Genomic DNA, 14,482 nt, shown 5'->3' with positions numbered 1-14,482 from the left:
GCGAGAGGCTATGTCTTACGAGGGGGGATTCGATTGGTTAAGCGTGGTCTCACCCGCGTAGCGTGCACATTTACTTGGCGCATCGGCGCAAGCATTCCATTGGACAGGTCATTCGTCCAGGCCGCGGCCTGTACTGCTGCCTCGCAGAGTTTCTTCACACGCACTACAGGGGTCTGTTATAAAGCGGGGTATGGTAGCCGAGCGCCTCTGCGAATTCATCCTTTAGTTATCTTGTGGGTGGTTGAAAAAAACCATCCGAACGTAAATGTAGAAGTAGTATTCGCGACCGGGACGATAACATCTACTGCCTAAAAGTGTGATCCCTTTCAACTTGAAATTGCTAAGGATCAGTTACGTTTTGTTCTTAGTCTCTGCCACAGAGAATGTTGGCCATCGGTCGCAGTGCCTTTCCTCCGCCTATCCTTTGGTCCAAAGACCCTGTGAATTCTTCTCTCGACAGGAATGTTGATTAGCTGAAACAGGAGTGTACACAAGTGGAGAAGATTGGCTGAGCGATAAGGATAAGGCAAGGCCATCCGCGTGGGGTCCGCTTCCTTGTGAGGGAGCGATATCCGCGATTACGCGCGAGGGTGCTCCGAAGGAGGTATGAGCGCGATCTGATTGGCTAGCTGACGCGGTGGCGTTAGCGCTGAAAGGCGAGTAAGCAGCCACAACAACCAGCCTTCTACGAATCAGCTGCCTGTGCCGGCTTGAAGGCTGTCAGAGAAAAATGAGACTGAATTCTGCTCGCGTGTTGCTGCCTGCTAATATTTTCCCCACCTAAGATCTACGCGAGGATGGTACAACGGGGTAGCCTGGCAGGAGCGTCAAAGAAATTTTTAAGCTTAGGACATGCGTAATCGACATCCCGTCGGCCCGTTCCTTTCCGCTTGCTACTGGGATTTTCGCATACCTCTTCGTTTCTTTCCCATTGGACTTTTTGGAAATAAGCCCACAAGGATGGCACACGTCAAACCCTCCTCCCTCAATGTTGTCACCGCCCCCACTTTCTCGTCGGAGACAAAAACTTGGAGCATCAGCCACACCAGCCTGCCAGCCACCACAGGCTTGGAATACGTGCCTGCTATTGCGCGAGATCCATTGTGGCTGGGATTCCAGCATAATGGGTATCCCGTGGTGCCTCTCACGCAGTATCGTGCCATCCGAGGAACGCAAATTCCCTTACAGTTTAACCGCGAGCATGCGGCCTTCGTGCAGGCTTGGTTATCTTTTGGTCTTTTAGAGGCAGTCCTCGAGGAGCCGGTGCCAGAAAGCGAGCTCATTTGTCAATCCTGGGACGGACGCCCTGTACTCAGCTTGCATAAAGTGCCAACGATACTGTCGACTTGGAAGAGCCAGCTCCCCACAGAAGATCACGCCGCCATGCTTTCGTACAGAGAAAGAGCAGTGAAGATGATAAGCCACGCCCACCGAACACTCCAGCATCTCAAAAGCGCACGAGCATTCGAATACGACGGCGCTGTAGCCGATCTCATCCCCGCCACCTTCTGCCTCCTCGGCTGCATCGGCGAGGCCCTGACGAACGCCATGCAATTCCTCAACCCCGACCTCGACGAATCCCTGAACTTCACCCTGCCCTGGGACTTCGTCCTCGCCTTCTACCCGCTCTCCTCCCCGAACTACGTCCCCGTCGCCGACCGGCACGACCCGCGCCACTCCCTCGACGAAGAAGAATGGTGCCCCTCGACCGTCCGCTACCTCATCAAGCGCAGCAACGTCTCCGCCCTCCGCCACGCCCTCCGCCGCGGCCCGCGCAACCGCGGCGAGAGCCACGACAAATGCACCGAGTACACTTGCTTACTCCAATCCGTCGACGTCGACAACTACGTCCCCAAACACGCCGACGGCATCCTCTGCAAGCCCGACGAGGCATGCGCCTGCCCCTACATCAAGCCCCCCCGCGCCGCCGTCACCGCCGCCCTCGCCGCCGGTGCCATCCCCGTCATCCGCCTCCCCCGCGCCGCCGAAGCCACCACCACCACCACCGCCGGCGACGAAAAACTCGCCGTGGCCCTGACCTCCGACGGCCCCTACGTCGCCATCTCCCACGTCTGGACCGACGGCATGGGCAGCAACACCGAAACCGGTCTCCCCGCCTGCCAGCTTTGGAAGCTGGCTGCGCTCGCGCAAGCGCTGCTGCCATCCAGCGAAGGCCGGTTCTGGCTCGACGCGCTGTGCGTGCCCAAGCAGCCAGCAGCCCGCCAACAAGCCCTCAAGCTCATGGGACAGGCGTACCGCGACGCGGAGTATGTGGTCGTCCGGGACGCAAGTATCGAGGCCTGCTCACAAGACGCATCGAGCGAAGAAGTCCTGCTGCGCGTCCTGTCCGCGCCGTGGATGCGGCGGCTATGGACGCTGCAGGAGGCGCTGCTGGCGAGGAGGTTGTTGTTCGTGATGAGGGATGGCGTCGTGCCGTTGGGGGATGTTCTGCCGCGGGAGGAGCAGTTGTTGGCGGATCCGGTGTTGGCGGGGTTGGCGGGGGAGGTGCATCGGTTGACGAAGATGCGGCGGTATGGCAATAATAGCCTCACCTTTGCGGATGTGGCGCGCGCGCTGCGGTGGAGGGCGACGAGCCGGGCGTCGGATGAGATTCCGGCGATTGTGAGTTTGTTGTTGGACGCCGAGGGCGCAAGGCGGGTGCTGGATGCGCCGGTGGAGGGGAGGATGGAGAGGTTGCTGCTGGAGGTGGGGAAGGTTCCAAAGAGTGTTGTGTTTTTGTCCGGGCCGAAGTTGGGGACGCAGGGATTCGGGTGGGCGCCGAAGACGTTTATGACGGTGGCGACGGGGCAGGAGAGGGGTGGGAGGGATATGAATACCAGTGCTTCGGCGGTGGTGACGCCGGAGGGGTTGGTGGATTACTTCTGTGTTTACCGGCTGGAGGGGGGTGCTGGGGTCGATGAGGACGGTGCCAGGGAGTTTACTGGTGCTGAAGGAGAGCACTGGGTGATGCGGTGCGGCGACGAGAGCTTCGCTGTCTCGAGGACGCATATGGAGACGGGGAAGTACCGCTGCAATTTTGTGTTGTGCACCGGACCGAACCTACCGGGAGATGAGCAGCAGCTTTGTCTGGGTGTCTGTGGAAATATCCACCAGACAGCTGGGGAAGAAGATACGCTGAGCTGCGTATATGGAACAAGATTGGTGATCAGGAAATCCCCCCGAAGTGGGGCGAACAACGACGATGAGGAAGAGGTTCACTCAGAGCTTTTGGCCGAAATGCACAAGGTCTGTATTTCGTGATTACTTCTGCCACGGCCTGGTGTTACGAAGCGTAGTGAATAAGAATTCGACTATGATTCTATGTACGAAATGAAGCTGCTAAAGAAGAAAGAGTTCTAAGAGACAGAAGTCTAAATAACAAGAAACACACGCTAGGGGAAAACGAGTAAGCTTATTACAAGTCGTACGGCACTTAGCCGTAATACCTAGACCTGGTAGCTTAGATGACAAGACTATGGAATATTATTGTCATTCGTCTATACCGCATGTATTTGCCAACTACCATACCATGATGGAAAGGAAATGCCAACGCCAAGATTGATATAGTCGAAGTGTACCAGGAAGTCAGTTCATTTCAATCATTTCCCGCCGTCGAGTTACCAGTACCCTGTTCCACCTCCGGCTCCTGTCTCCCTGTCTCGGGATCATTCCTCTTAGGCTCTGCCAGCTCATGTTCAAACCCTTTGGGAGGCGCCACCAGGCGTGGGTGCTTCAAGTTGCCCAAGTCCAGTACGGCTAATTTCTCTCCCCTTTCTGTGATCGGTACCTCCGTGTCGCAAGCGGACCATGTTCCCATTGTCAATTGCTCGTGAGCCATACGCTGTAGCTGGAGTACCTCATTCGTTGTCCACTCCAGACGTGCGTAAGCGTCAAGATTACGGCGCTTCTGAATAAAGGCAACTACAGGCTCGATGAACCATGAGAGTAAGATGGTGATGATACCGAATGTAAAGATCAGTGAAAGTCCGAAAACCGAGAAGTTGGTGTGGTTGTTGGACAAAAACTTCTAAAGGGGTTCGTCAATATTGATAACGTAGAATCTCTGCAGCTCTTTACGGGGATTCATACCTGAACTCTGCAAAGTTCCTTCTCCTCTTTGTTTCGAGGCTTTTGCATCATGTTCCGTAGCTTTGGATCAGATGGGCCTTCAGCTGTGTCAATAGCGGAGCCTTGCATGCTGGAGAGGTATATAGAATGCCAACGCTCCACATCTAGCTGCCACTGATTGTCCGGAAGTGCGGCTTGCAAGCCACCTGATAAGGTGTATGAAGAGGCCAGCGATGAGGACCCCAATACCGATATTATATCTTCAAGCTGCGGTAAAGCTAAGATCCGCGAAGTTAGATAAAAATCCAGTAAGAAAGCCTCGTGCTCGCTTTGCACAATATTTCTGGCGTTGGCTTCCAGGTTGATGCGTCCGTCGAGTGAGGTACAGCGTCGCTCCTTCGGCAACCCGGGACTGCAGACCTGATATTGCTTTGCACATCCAAGAACTGTGACTGGCTCATCGCTCCAATAGACGTGCAAAGCATCACTTTCTGATGTATTTAATCCCCGTACTGATGCAAATCCCAAGGAATCGTGCGCAGAGTACCATGGGTCGTCTACAGGTCCAGCATATATGATTTGATTTGCTGCAAGAAACACTAGGTCGAGATCTGCATCCGGAAGCATGAGGTCGTCATTGGGAATGAACATGGAGGTCAGGCTTGAAAATGTACCATTCTGTGGATAGGCTGATCGAGTCCTAATGGAAGAGGTCAGCTATCACTAGTAATGCAGGGGGGGGGGGATTTTTGCAAATTACTCTATCGTATAGGACATGATCCCCTTGCTTCCAGATGCAATAGGTGAACGGTCAGGATATTCGCACGTTGCATTTGTTGAATTCCCAGCTATTAATGACCGCCCATACATATACTTCGTATATGCTGATTTCATGTACTGAGAGCCATCTGGCGAAGTATCTTTTGTTGCTGGGATATGTTCTTTGTATCCTGTTGTTTTGAGCGGGGCGCAATGGGTTGTTGTCCTGAATTGAAAGCGTTGGTTCGGCGGAACATTCACCCCGAAATCGTCGTGGATGTTGAGGAGACCGGTGTCAAGATAGATGTTCTTGCTATCACTGTGGCAGATTTTGGGTGCGAATGGACAGGACGAATTTCGAATGATCTGCGAGGCCAAATGTGGTTTGACAAAAGCACCGCAACTCGCAATGTTTGACTCATTCGTATAACATTGCTGAGCATAGGTGGTGTACGAAATTACCTGTCTAGCAGTGAGGGGGTATTGCTTCGTTAAAATGTCCACCGCGGACATATTTGTTCTGTCGGGAATCCCAAAGGCGGAGCTGGATATGAGGACTTCATTGCCCATACTGGTGGAGACTTTCGACGAGAAGCCACTGGCTGCTCCGAATGCGCAGACGCAGAAGGCTGCACAAAGAATGACTGGAATCACTCGCATCAGTGGCCTGGTTCCACTTTTTCTCCATGCCCAGACACTCTGAATCAGGTGCCATAAGCCGCTGGCACCATTAGCAGCGTTTCGTAAGATTGCTTGCCTCTGGTGATGAACACCGTCTTGTGGTGCTTCTGAGGAATAGTAGTAGTGAATTGCAAAACAGGTGACTCTCCAAAAGCTTGTACCAACGATGGTAACAAAAAGGGCCACAAAAGCAATCAACAGATCGCCATCTTGACGGTTTAGGGTGAGTGTTCGTCCAAGGGTTTGGCTGTGCGACCAGTTTATCCACACGCCGGTGTAAACACCAAACTCAGACGATGATTTAGTGATTGGCAAAGATTCCATGAAGAAGATTCAGTGATTTCTGTGTGACAAATCCAACAAGCGAAAAGGTCTGATTGTAGCAAGTGAATTTGGGGGCAGCGATGGTAACGGGGATCGTATTTATCTTCTACAGTCGCCTCAGAACCCTAAAGTGTCTCGTTCAAAGTTATTGACCGGTTGGATGAGGGAACACAAGCAAGGGGTCCTGCAAAGGTACAATGCCGAGTGTTCCGGTGTGAAAAATAGAAACTCTAGCTCTAAAACATGACACATCCATTTGAAATTAGCCGTAAAAGCAAGTGTATGAGAATGTTCTTGTACGACGGCATGAGTTAATGCAGTGCTCAAACTTACGTATCATTTTCTCAATGCGTATGTGACGCCACTCTGCTACACTCTGCAGCTGATCCGTTCGAAAGCCTTCCCGTGTTTTAGGAGATTTATACTTCCGTGGGTATTCGAAACGTATTTACGCGCGTAGGTAAGGCACGATTATATCTGGGTAGTCAAAGAGCTTGAAAATAATTTGGCAGCGGATGGAAAATGGTATGCGATGTGACGACATGGCTTAAAACCTGAAGTGTGTATGTACAACCAAAGCTAAGCCAAGCAAGGCTGAGAGGCCGCACCTATCAGCCTTCCAGACTACGCCACAGTAGTACACTCTGTATATCGCCATTCTCAGCTGAACCTAGAATCTGTTCTCAACCTCAGCTATCTAGCCCAGTCATTACAAAATCACGTCCTCTGAACGGGGCCCAGAAGCCACCAGTACGTATCATTTCATCCATTATCCACACGCCGGTGTAGATCCGAGCATCAGGTAAATACTTTTAGCTTGTATCTTAAAGTAGAGAAAGCTATATCAAGAAAAAAAATTTATCTACTACTACTAATATCTGATAACTCGACGTGTAGCTTCGTATATTTTATCTGTAGTTTACTACGCACCTTTCCATATAACCAGACACCTAGCCCAGCTATGCAGATGCCGGTACTAAGAATGAACCCTAGCACCAGCATTACACTAAAGCCACTAAAGTTATCTTGAGCTTGTTCCGGTAGATAATGCGACTTTCCGTCAAAAGCAAAATCAGAGCCAAAAGCTTCCTCTTGCGTTCCGGACCCGCTCACTTCAAAGGTGCTCCAGTCCCCACCACCAACCCGCGGAATTTCCACGCAGCCGTTGAAGTCACAAGCCTGTCTCAGCGTCTCCGACGGCACGAACACCTCAACAACGCCCGACCTCCTCAGCACAACCCCCTCACCATCCACCGCCTCCGCAAACGCCCACAGCGCGAAGCCGTCCCACCGCAGCACCGTCTCGAAGCCTCTTTTTCGCGCCTCGCCAACACGCCGCCACGGCCCCTCGACGCTATCATCAGACACGTAGAAGCGCCACGTCTGCACCGTCGTGGCACCGTTCCACGAGACGTAGAACGTCGTCGCGGTGCCGTTGTACGAAAAGCTCCAGAGCGCCGGGTCGTGGGCTGGGACGGCCGTCCAGTTGTATTTGCGGGCCTTGTAGTTCGTCGTGGAGCCGGTCGGATTGTTGAAGGAGGCGTGCAGCACGGGCGCTCCGCTGAGGGGGTGGTGCTCGGAGAAGAAAGGTTGCGCGCCCCAGCCGAGAAAGGCGTTCCCGTTTGGTAGCGGCTGGAAGTTGCCTTGGGATCCGCTGAGGATCGGTGGCCCGTTGGGGACGTGGTGCATGTACTCGTGGCTGAAGGTTGCTGTTCTGGCTTCGTTGTCTAGGACGAAGACGAGACCGCGAGAGTAAGGATGGGTTTGGTTGTCGTGCGGTTTGAATTCGTCGTAGGCGTTGTCGAACAGAGATATGGTGGTATGGGTTGCATTTGAATGCTGCCATCTTGCGTCGTGTTGGCTGGAAAAGTAGAAATCCTTTTGGAAATGGCTTGAGAGCAGCCAGCCGTCAAGATGCCAGAGAACTCGTCCATCCTGTCCAGAGATCAAGTAAAGAGCGGAGGTGTGACGAGAAGATATCAGGTAGTCGCCATTCTCATTCTTGTCGACCGAGTTGATGTGGAAATAGTCCCAAGCGTCAGATGCTGTTGTCCCTTTCCCTCCGGCAAGCGTCTCTCCAGGAAGGACCTGACCGTACTTTGGCGAAGTTTCCTCATGGTCCAGGCTCCTCCACTCAAATAGTAATTCACCAGTCTCTACTGATATTTCTTGAAAAAGGCTGTTTTGAATCCAACCTATGTTTTCGGACATTCCATACGGTGAGAGGTCGTACGGTTGAGCTTGGTAGGCCGTGAAAAGGGCTCTTTTGCCGTCGTCAATGAGATGAAATTCGTGCATGTCAAATAGCGCAGCCGCAGTACCTGCGAGGCGGAGGGTTTTGACGACTTGGTAAGTACTGTCCACAATAATTCCAACACCTTGTGAGTGGCCTCTGCTTTGCCAGCCTTGATAGTAACAGAGGTGGTCGGTACCGTGATACTGGCAGACGTGCGGACCATGACTGCTGTACACCCCACCGAATGTGCCTGCACCAGACCAAACAAGATTCTATCGACTAAATATCAGCATTCCATTGTCTGGATTTCATCGTGGGCTCATACACCGTCGTTGTCGAAGATGTGAGGACCAACGTCGTGGTCGAGAAGCTTGTAACCCCAAGGCGCGGTGAAGATATATCCGGGCGTGACAAGATCTGGCTCGACTGTCGTGATGTTAAGAGACACGGGAAAGAGATCGGGGCGCTGTATCCGTAAGCAGAGGCGTGAGAATGGAGGGAGGCACCATGGCAACAAACAGAAAAAAAAGGTGTCAAGCTACTCCTCGTATCTCCGAGGTAGTTCATCGCCAACGCCGAGTGACATATGAGGACGATTATGCTCATAAGTGTCATATTGGGATGATAATACATCTTTCCGAAGCTATGCAGATACTCTAAGAGAGTTGATTAGCACAATAAACCTGTATTTCATGCGACCTTTAATACCGGAGTGATTTCAACATGTACGTGAATTTTCTTCTTGGCAGAGTCGCAGGCGTAACCCCGCACCGATATGCGAATCTCCGCCCTTTTTTTGCTCGTTCCCAAAGACAAGCGCTATAATAGCCAAGCCCGTTATCGGGGCTCCACCTCTAGTCAGGTTTTGCGAGTAAGCGAGTTTGCCACTTTACAGGGAGGCGTTGCAGGATCTGAAGGATTCGGATGCATACATGTCTATCAATCCTACGCTGATAATGCTCCCAATGCCTTACCCATGCCTAATCCATTTCGGTTCCATGCACGGAGTGTCATTTCGCAAGCTGTCGACTCGTGACTGTATCCAGCCAGTAAAGAATTCCTTCGAGCCAGCTGGAGGCGCAGGTTTCCCCAGTCTGAACACACGGCCAAGGCCGCACTTGTACCCCCTATAGCTCCATTGAACGCAATCAGCTCTCTCTTCACACGCCCTTCGACAACTCTCTTTCGAGCTGTACGAGTTCTGCTGGATATCATCTCTCCAGGTCCCCGCCTCAAACCGCTCCTGGTCATCGTACTCGTTCCATCTCGTAAGCACCTCATCGTAACCAATGTTCCAGTCCCTACGTTCGGTCGGCAGCTCTTGTCCGACTGTACTATTGAACAGATCTTCCATGAGAAAGGGCGCCGCGGGATCCTCTCTGCTTTGCTCGATCTCCATCATCTGGGTCAGATCCTCCGGCTTCATGTGATGGAGCGTCACCAGCGGATGGCACCATTGACCCGGACCGTACGGCACATCAACCCAGTTGTGACCATTGAGCATCGGCCAATACGACGTGACCTCGATGCCGACGTTCCTCAGCGCCAACGCCAGGCCCGTGTCGCCGCAACACAAATGCTGCAGGTCAACGCCAAACTCTGTGCTGCCGGCCGTCTCCGCGCCGGGTGGCCTGTGATCGAGGAGCCTTCGCATCGTGACCGAGGAAAGCAGGTAGCCGGCGCCGCCATACGCAAAAAGCACGTCGCCATGTAGCATGGGGTTGCCCAGGTACAGGTGTCGCTCCGGGTCCAACTGGCGTATCCATTGCGCAAAGGTGCTCCAGAAGACATACGTGTCCGCCTCGATGAAGAAGTACCACTTTTTGTTCGGCACGAGGGCGAAAGTCTTGTCGATCATGGGGAGAAACTTGTACTTGTCCAGCGTCCACGCCCGGCGGAAGTCGATATTGACCGAGGAGACTGGGCGGCCTTGAGCGAGCGCGTGTCGCAACTCTCGCCAGAGGCTGAATTCTGGCACGAACTTGGTGTACGCTTCTGGGAGGTCGCTGAGCGCGTCGTGGATGTCGTACGGGCCGAGACGTAGAGCCGCGTCGGAGAAGATCAAGGGGTCAGGGACGCACTGCAAGTTGCTAAGTAGATGCGTTGCAAGCTTGTCGTGGATCTCGGAAGTGCCTGTCTTCATGACGATTTGGACGTCGTCGAAGAAACCATCAGGAATAGAGTCACAATACGAGCCAGGCGGTGTTGCGTTCTGGCCAGACCATGCTATCCCGATCCCATATTCGTCATTTCGATTCGATTGCAGAGACGGGGGAGGTAGTTGCGGCAACGAGTATACTATGAGCGAAAGAGAAACTGCGAGGATAATCGCGGCTGAAACAAGAGTTTGTTTCGCAAACGCGATAATGGAGTTCATTGCGCTGGCGCTGTTTGGCTCGTTCTTTTCCCTCAGCATCTCTCGAAATATGTATATCGCTTTGCAGAAAGGGTTTGGCAAAAGAAAGGGAGAGAATGGGTGAAAGGCAAGAATCGCTGGACTGTTTCCTCAATCGGCACGGTATCGATGATACTGCGTCCCACCTGGATCCTACAGGAACGAGGTCATATTTACCCGTATACGAAATACGAATCTGGTCCACCTACAAGGATGTAAATGCAACCCTCTCTCACATTGGGGCTAATATCTTACTCGCCACCTCCGCGGTAACGGCTTGTCACCAGCACCGCTAGAGTTTCTACTTGAAAGGGAATTGGGGGTGCGCAATTACCCAAAGATAGATCTCTTATGTGTATAACCCAATCCTCTAACCGGCATTCAAACTACTTTACCCTAACCACCCAACCCGGACCCTAAAAAGTCGACTTTGGTATGGGACTTAACTCTGCTGAGGTATGCCGAGGTGTGCCGAGTGCTTCCGAGGCGGCAACTACTTGGTAATTCAGGTGAGATTATACGAGGTCGTTCCCACTGTATAGTACGTTATCAGATCCACTCACTGGATGGTACGTTATCAGATCCCCTCACCTTCCCCCAGGTCATGTCTTGGCCTAATGTAGCGAGCTGGGCGCCAAGCCGCACGTGGGTGAGTAATACAAGCTTACCGAGATTCTGCTTAACCGATTGGGCGGCATCGCCTGAAGGGATCGAGATATCACACGGCATTCGGTTGGGATGTCTCAGGGCACTAGAATCCTGTCGATCGCGTACGGTTTATTCGCCGTTATCGGACTTCTACTGGCTACTAAATCAGCAGAGCTTGAGATCTTATCTAGCGCTATTACACATTTGCTTTCATCTCTTTGCCATTCCTAAATGGAAAATACCTCAGCCATGCCATCAGCCGAATCGAATAGTTTAACTGAAACCGCTGAAGGTTCTGATACATCTGACCTTTCTTCGGAACGTTCTCTCCCAGCTCCAGTCATACAGAGCGGGGACCGGAAGTCATCTGTACCCGCTGCTGTATATGTGATGTAGGTCATGGAAAAAATTTCAAATACAAACCGTATGCTGACTATTTTTAAGATCATGGATCGCTGCAAGCTCAGGTGTCATCCTGTTCAACAAGTGGATCCTACACACAGCACAGTTTGAGTTTCGTAAGGACGAGTCTATTTAATAAGAATAAAAGATGAAGCTAATGTAGCTAAGCACTGTTTCTAACAACTTGGCATTTATTCTTCGCAGCTGCTATGACTCAGGTCCTAGCCCACTGCACCAAGGTTTTGGACTCAAGGCATGCTGCGCCGATGACCGCACAGGTGTATCTCAAGGCTATCGTACCTATTGCTATCTTTTATTCTCTTTCTCTTGTCTGCGGTAATGTCGCATACCTATACTTAAGCGTCTCCTTCATCCAAATGCTAAAGGTGTGTTTTAAAGCTCCTTCACACCGTAAGTCTTGAAAAGTGTTAGCTGACTTATGCAGGCTACGACCGCCATAGCAACACTACTAGCCTCGTGGGCTCTCCGAGTAGCTCCAGTAAACCTCTCCACCCTCGGCAAAGTCTTCATTATTGTCATCGGCGTCGTCATCGCATCCTTCGGTGAGATCAAACTTGACATGCTTGGAGTCTTCATCCAGATGTCCGGCATCGTTTTCGAAGCCATTCGGCTGGTGATGGTGCAGAAACTGCTTAGCTCATCCGATTTCAACATGGACCCGCTGGTTTCTCTCTACTACTTCGCTCCCGCTTGCGCTCTCATGAACGGCGTTGCGACCCTTATTTGGGAGCTGCCTACGTTGGCGATGGCAGACATCTACAGAGTCGGACCCTTGATCCTACTTGCCAACGCCTGCGTCGCTTTCCTTCTTAACGTTTCTGTTGTCTTTTTGATAGGCAAGACTTCTGCGGTCGTCCTGACTCTATGCGGTGTCCTCAAGGACATTCTACTCGTCTTTGCTTCTATTATCATCTTTGAGGATCCAGTGACGCTGACACAAGCGTTCGGATATTCGATTGCTCTCTGTGGCCTGGTCTGTCACAAGCTCGGGTATGGAATTCCTGAAGGGGGTTGGGAACGCGTGAAAGATAGGTGGGCTGAGTCTAGCGGAGACTATCCTATTGCTAGACAAATTCTTGTCTTCCTAGGCTCGAAGAGCGGAGATTCCGAAGAATCGAGGGAGCGACTGATTGATGATGTCGCACAGGGAGACGATGAGGGGCAGCATCGTATCAGCCAAGACTACGCACGTGTGGACTCTCCTAAAGATTCTCTTGAAGTAGAAGAAAGAACGGGAAAGGAAGACTCAAGGATAGAGCTTTTACCTCTCACAAGACAAAAATAGCACGGCCTTGAAATCAACTCGTGTCTTTCAATCCACTCATTCTACTAGAAAATACTAAAGACATAGTGATTCAGATCTACACTGCAGCAAATTTCTATCATTATCCGACCTCGCTGGGATCACACTGGCCATTCCATGGCGGCCTACCATGCCGCCCAGTCCGCTTCAATTTCAGAGATGCTACAACACGGTAGCAGAGCGTGCTCTATCTGCTTGTGAAACTCTGCGCGCACGTGCTCCAGCCGGTGGATCCTGACTTGACGCCAACCTGTCGCTTCCCGCAGCATGAGCTGACCAGGTAGTCACCACCATCACTCTCCTTTCAGCATCTACTGCCCATCAACAGTGGTATTGGAAGCGAGCATGGCCTGGGCATCGACGACTCCGCGAAGCGCCGACAGGTTTTGGTCATCGTCGTTGATGGACCAAATAAGGACGCCACCGAGACCCTTCCCGTTTCCCCACTCGATCTTCTGCTTGAACGTGTCCTTGTCATCGTACGCGACCCTGCAGGATTTATTTGTTAGCCAAATCGCTGCATGAGTCGTCTGAAATGCCACTCTACCATTGGTCGTTGTCCCAATGAATGTATTTGACGGCGGCCTCGGTATCCCATTGTGGCGCAAGTTCGTCCGCCTGGATGACACCCATGATATCTTTGTAGGTGAGCACGCCGGCTTCGGAGCATGAGCCTGCTTTGCCTGGGCCCTGGAATGGACATCCTGGTACGGCACACTTTTGCGGGATCAGTATCGACCTGAAGTGGGGAAGTGAAATGTACAGAGCTTACCGAGGTGTCTGACAGTTGGTACGAGTTACCATAGAATGCAAGGCCGAGGTTTATCTGTTTCGAAGGGACGCCATTATCTAATAGATAGGCGAGAGACTTGTTGATCTCGGTCAGATTGGTGTGCGCGTAGATGTGCTTATCGGTGCCCCAGTTGGCGTTGACCACATCGTAGGCCATGAAGTTGATGAAGTCTGCGTACTTCATCATTTCCGTCAGGTTATACATGCCCAGATAATAGGTTGGGGTGGGAGCAGTGAAGGAAATGACGAAGTCTTTGTTGGGAATCTGGGCAAGCGTCGATCTGAGCTCCTTGACCAACAGTACGTAGTTGTCGCGATCGCTGTTATTGCCTCCGGTAGCGGGATCACCGGGGAATTCCCAGTCAAAGTCGACACCGTCGAAACAGTAGCGATTCATGAAACAGATCAGTCGCTCGATGAACTTCTGCCGATTGCAGCTCGACGCGACTATGCTCGAAAACACAGATGTGCTGTTGCCGGACAATTGTGCCAAAGAGATCATCAACTTGACATCCTTGTTTCTGCTTCTGATGCTTGTGAAGTTGGAAAACAGCTGGGCGTCATAACCTTCCTTTGGTTCGATCTCAAAAGTTGAATTATTGATGTAGCCGAATGCAAAGTTCAAGTGCGTAAAGTTCTCTGCAGGGATTTTGTCGAACTCCATGCCGCAGCTTTCATTGTGGTTAAATCCTGGGTAGTAGCCGATGATGCGTTGCTGCACGTCGGCTGCAGACTTTCCAGAAGAGGGACCGAGGCTGGCAAGAACTTGATTGGAGGAAAGGAATTGCAGAATCAGGAAAGGCAGAAAATATCTAAGAAAACTCTGCGATTGAACCATCATAGCGAGCGTTGA

At 51.9% G+C, this 14,482-nt stretch overlaps 4 protein-coding genes across 4 annotated transcripts; 2 read left to right on the top strand and 2 right to left on the bottom strand.

Moving 5' to 3' along the window:
* Nucleotides 1-1,383: 1,383 nt before the first annotated feature.
* On the top strand, nucleotides 1,384-3,261 carry LTHEOB_4568 (Het domain-containing protein; the record flags this gene model as incomplete). The annotated part of the gene is made up of 1 exon (XM_035513616.1): nucleotides 1,384-3,261. One exon carries the CDS (start codon nucleotides 1,384-1,386, stop codon nucleotides 3,259-3,261), a length of 1,878 nt encoding a protein of 625 aa, XP_035374617.1.
* A 3,241-nt stretch (nucleotides 3,262-6,502) lies between these two features.
* On the bottom strand, nucleotides 6,503-10,211 carry LTHEOB_4567 (Arylsulfotransferase; the record flags this gene model as incomplete). The annotated part of the gene is made up of 4 exons (XM_035513615.1): nucleotides 6,503-6,529; nucleotides 6,763-8,340; nucleotides 8,394-8,494; nucleotides 9,173-10,211. The coding sequence occupies 4 exons, from the start codon at nucleotides 10,209-10,211 to the stop codon at nucleotides 6,503-6,505; spliced, it is 2,745 nt and encodes a 914-aa protein (XP_035374616.1).
* Nucleotides 10,212-11,890: 1,679 nt separating this feature from the next.
* On the top strand, nucleotides 11,891-12,757 carry LTHEOB_4566 (uncharacterized protein; the record flags this gene model as incomplete). Its single annotated transcript, XM_035513614.1, has 3 exons — nucleotides 11,891-11,899; nucleotides 11,959-12,524; nucleotides 12,682-12,757. The coding sequence occupies 3 exons, from the start codon at nucleotides 11,891-11,893 to the stop codon at nucleotides 12,755-12,757; spliced, it is 651 nt and encodes a 216-aa protein (XP_035374615.1).
* A 391-nt stretch (nucleotides 12,758-13,148) lies between these two features.
* On the bottom strand, nucleotides 13,149-14,470 carry LTHEOB_4565 (Glycosyl hydrolases family 18; the record flags this gene model as incomplete). The annotated part of the gene is made up of 3 exons (XM_035513613.1): nucleotides 13,149-13,326; nucleotides 13,385-13,554; nucleotides 13,610-14,470. 3 exons carry the CDS (start codon nucleotides 14,468-14,470, stop codon nucleotides 13,149-13,151), a joined length of 1,209 nt encoding a protein of 402 aa, XP_035374614.1.
* Between the last annotated feature and the right edge of the window lie 12 nt (nucleotides 14,471-14,482).

The sequence above is a fragment of the Lasiodiplodia theobromae genome, assembly GCF_012971845.1.
Source record: "Lasiodiplodia theobromae strain AM2As chromosome Unknown scaffold_12, whole genome shotgun sequence".
Taxonomy (NCBI): Eukaryota; Fungi; Ascomycota; class Dothideomycetes; order Botryosphaeriales; family Botryosphaeriaceae; genus Lasiodiplodia; species Lasiodiplodia theobromae.
The sequence above is the reverse complement of the archived record's forward strand: the minus strand, read 5'-3'. Positions and strand labels throughout refer to the sequence as shown.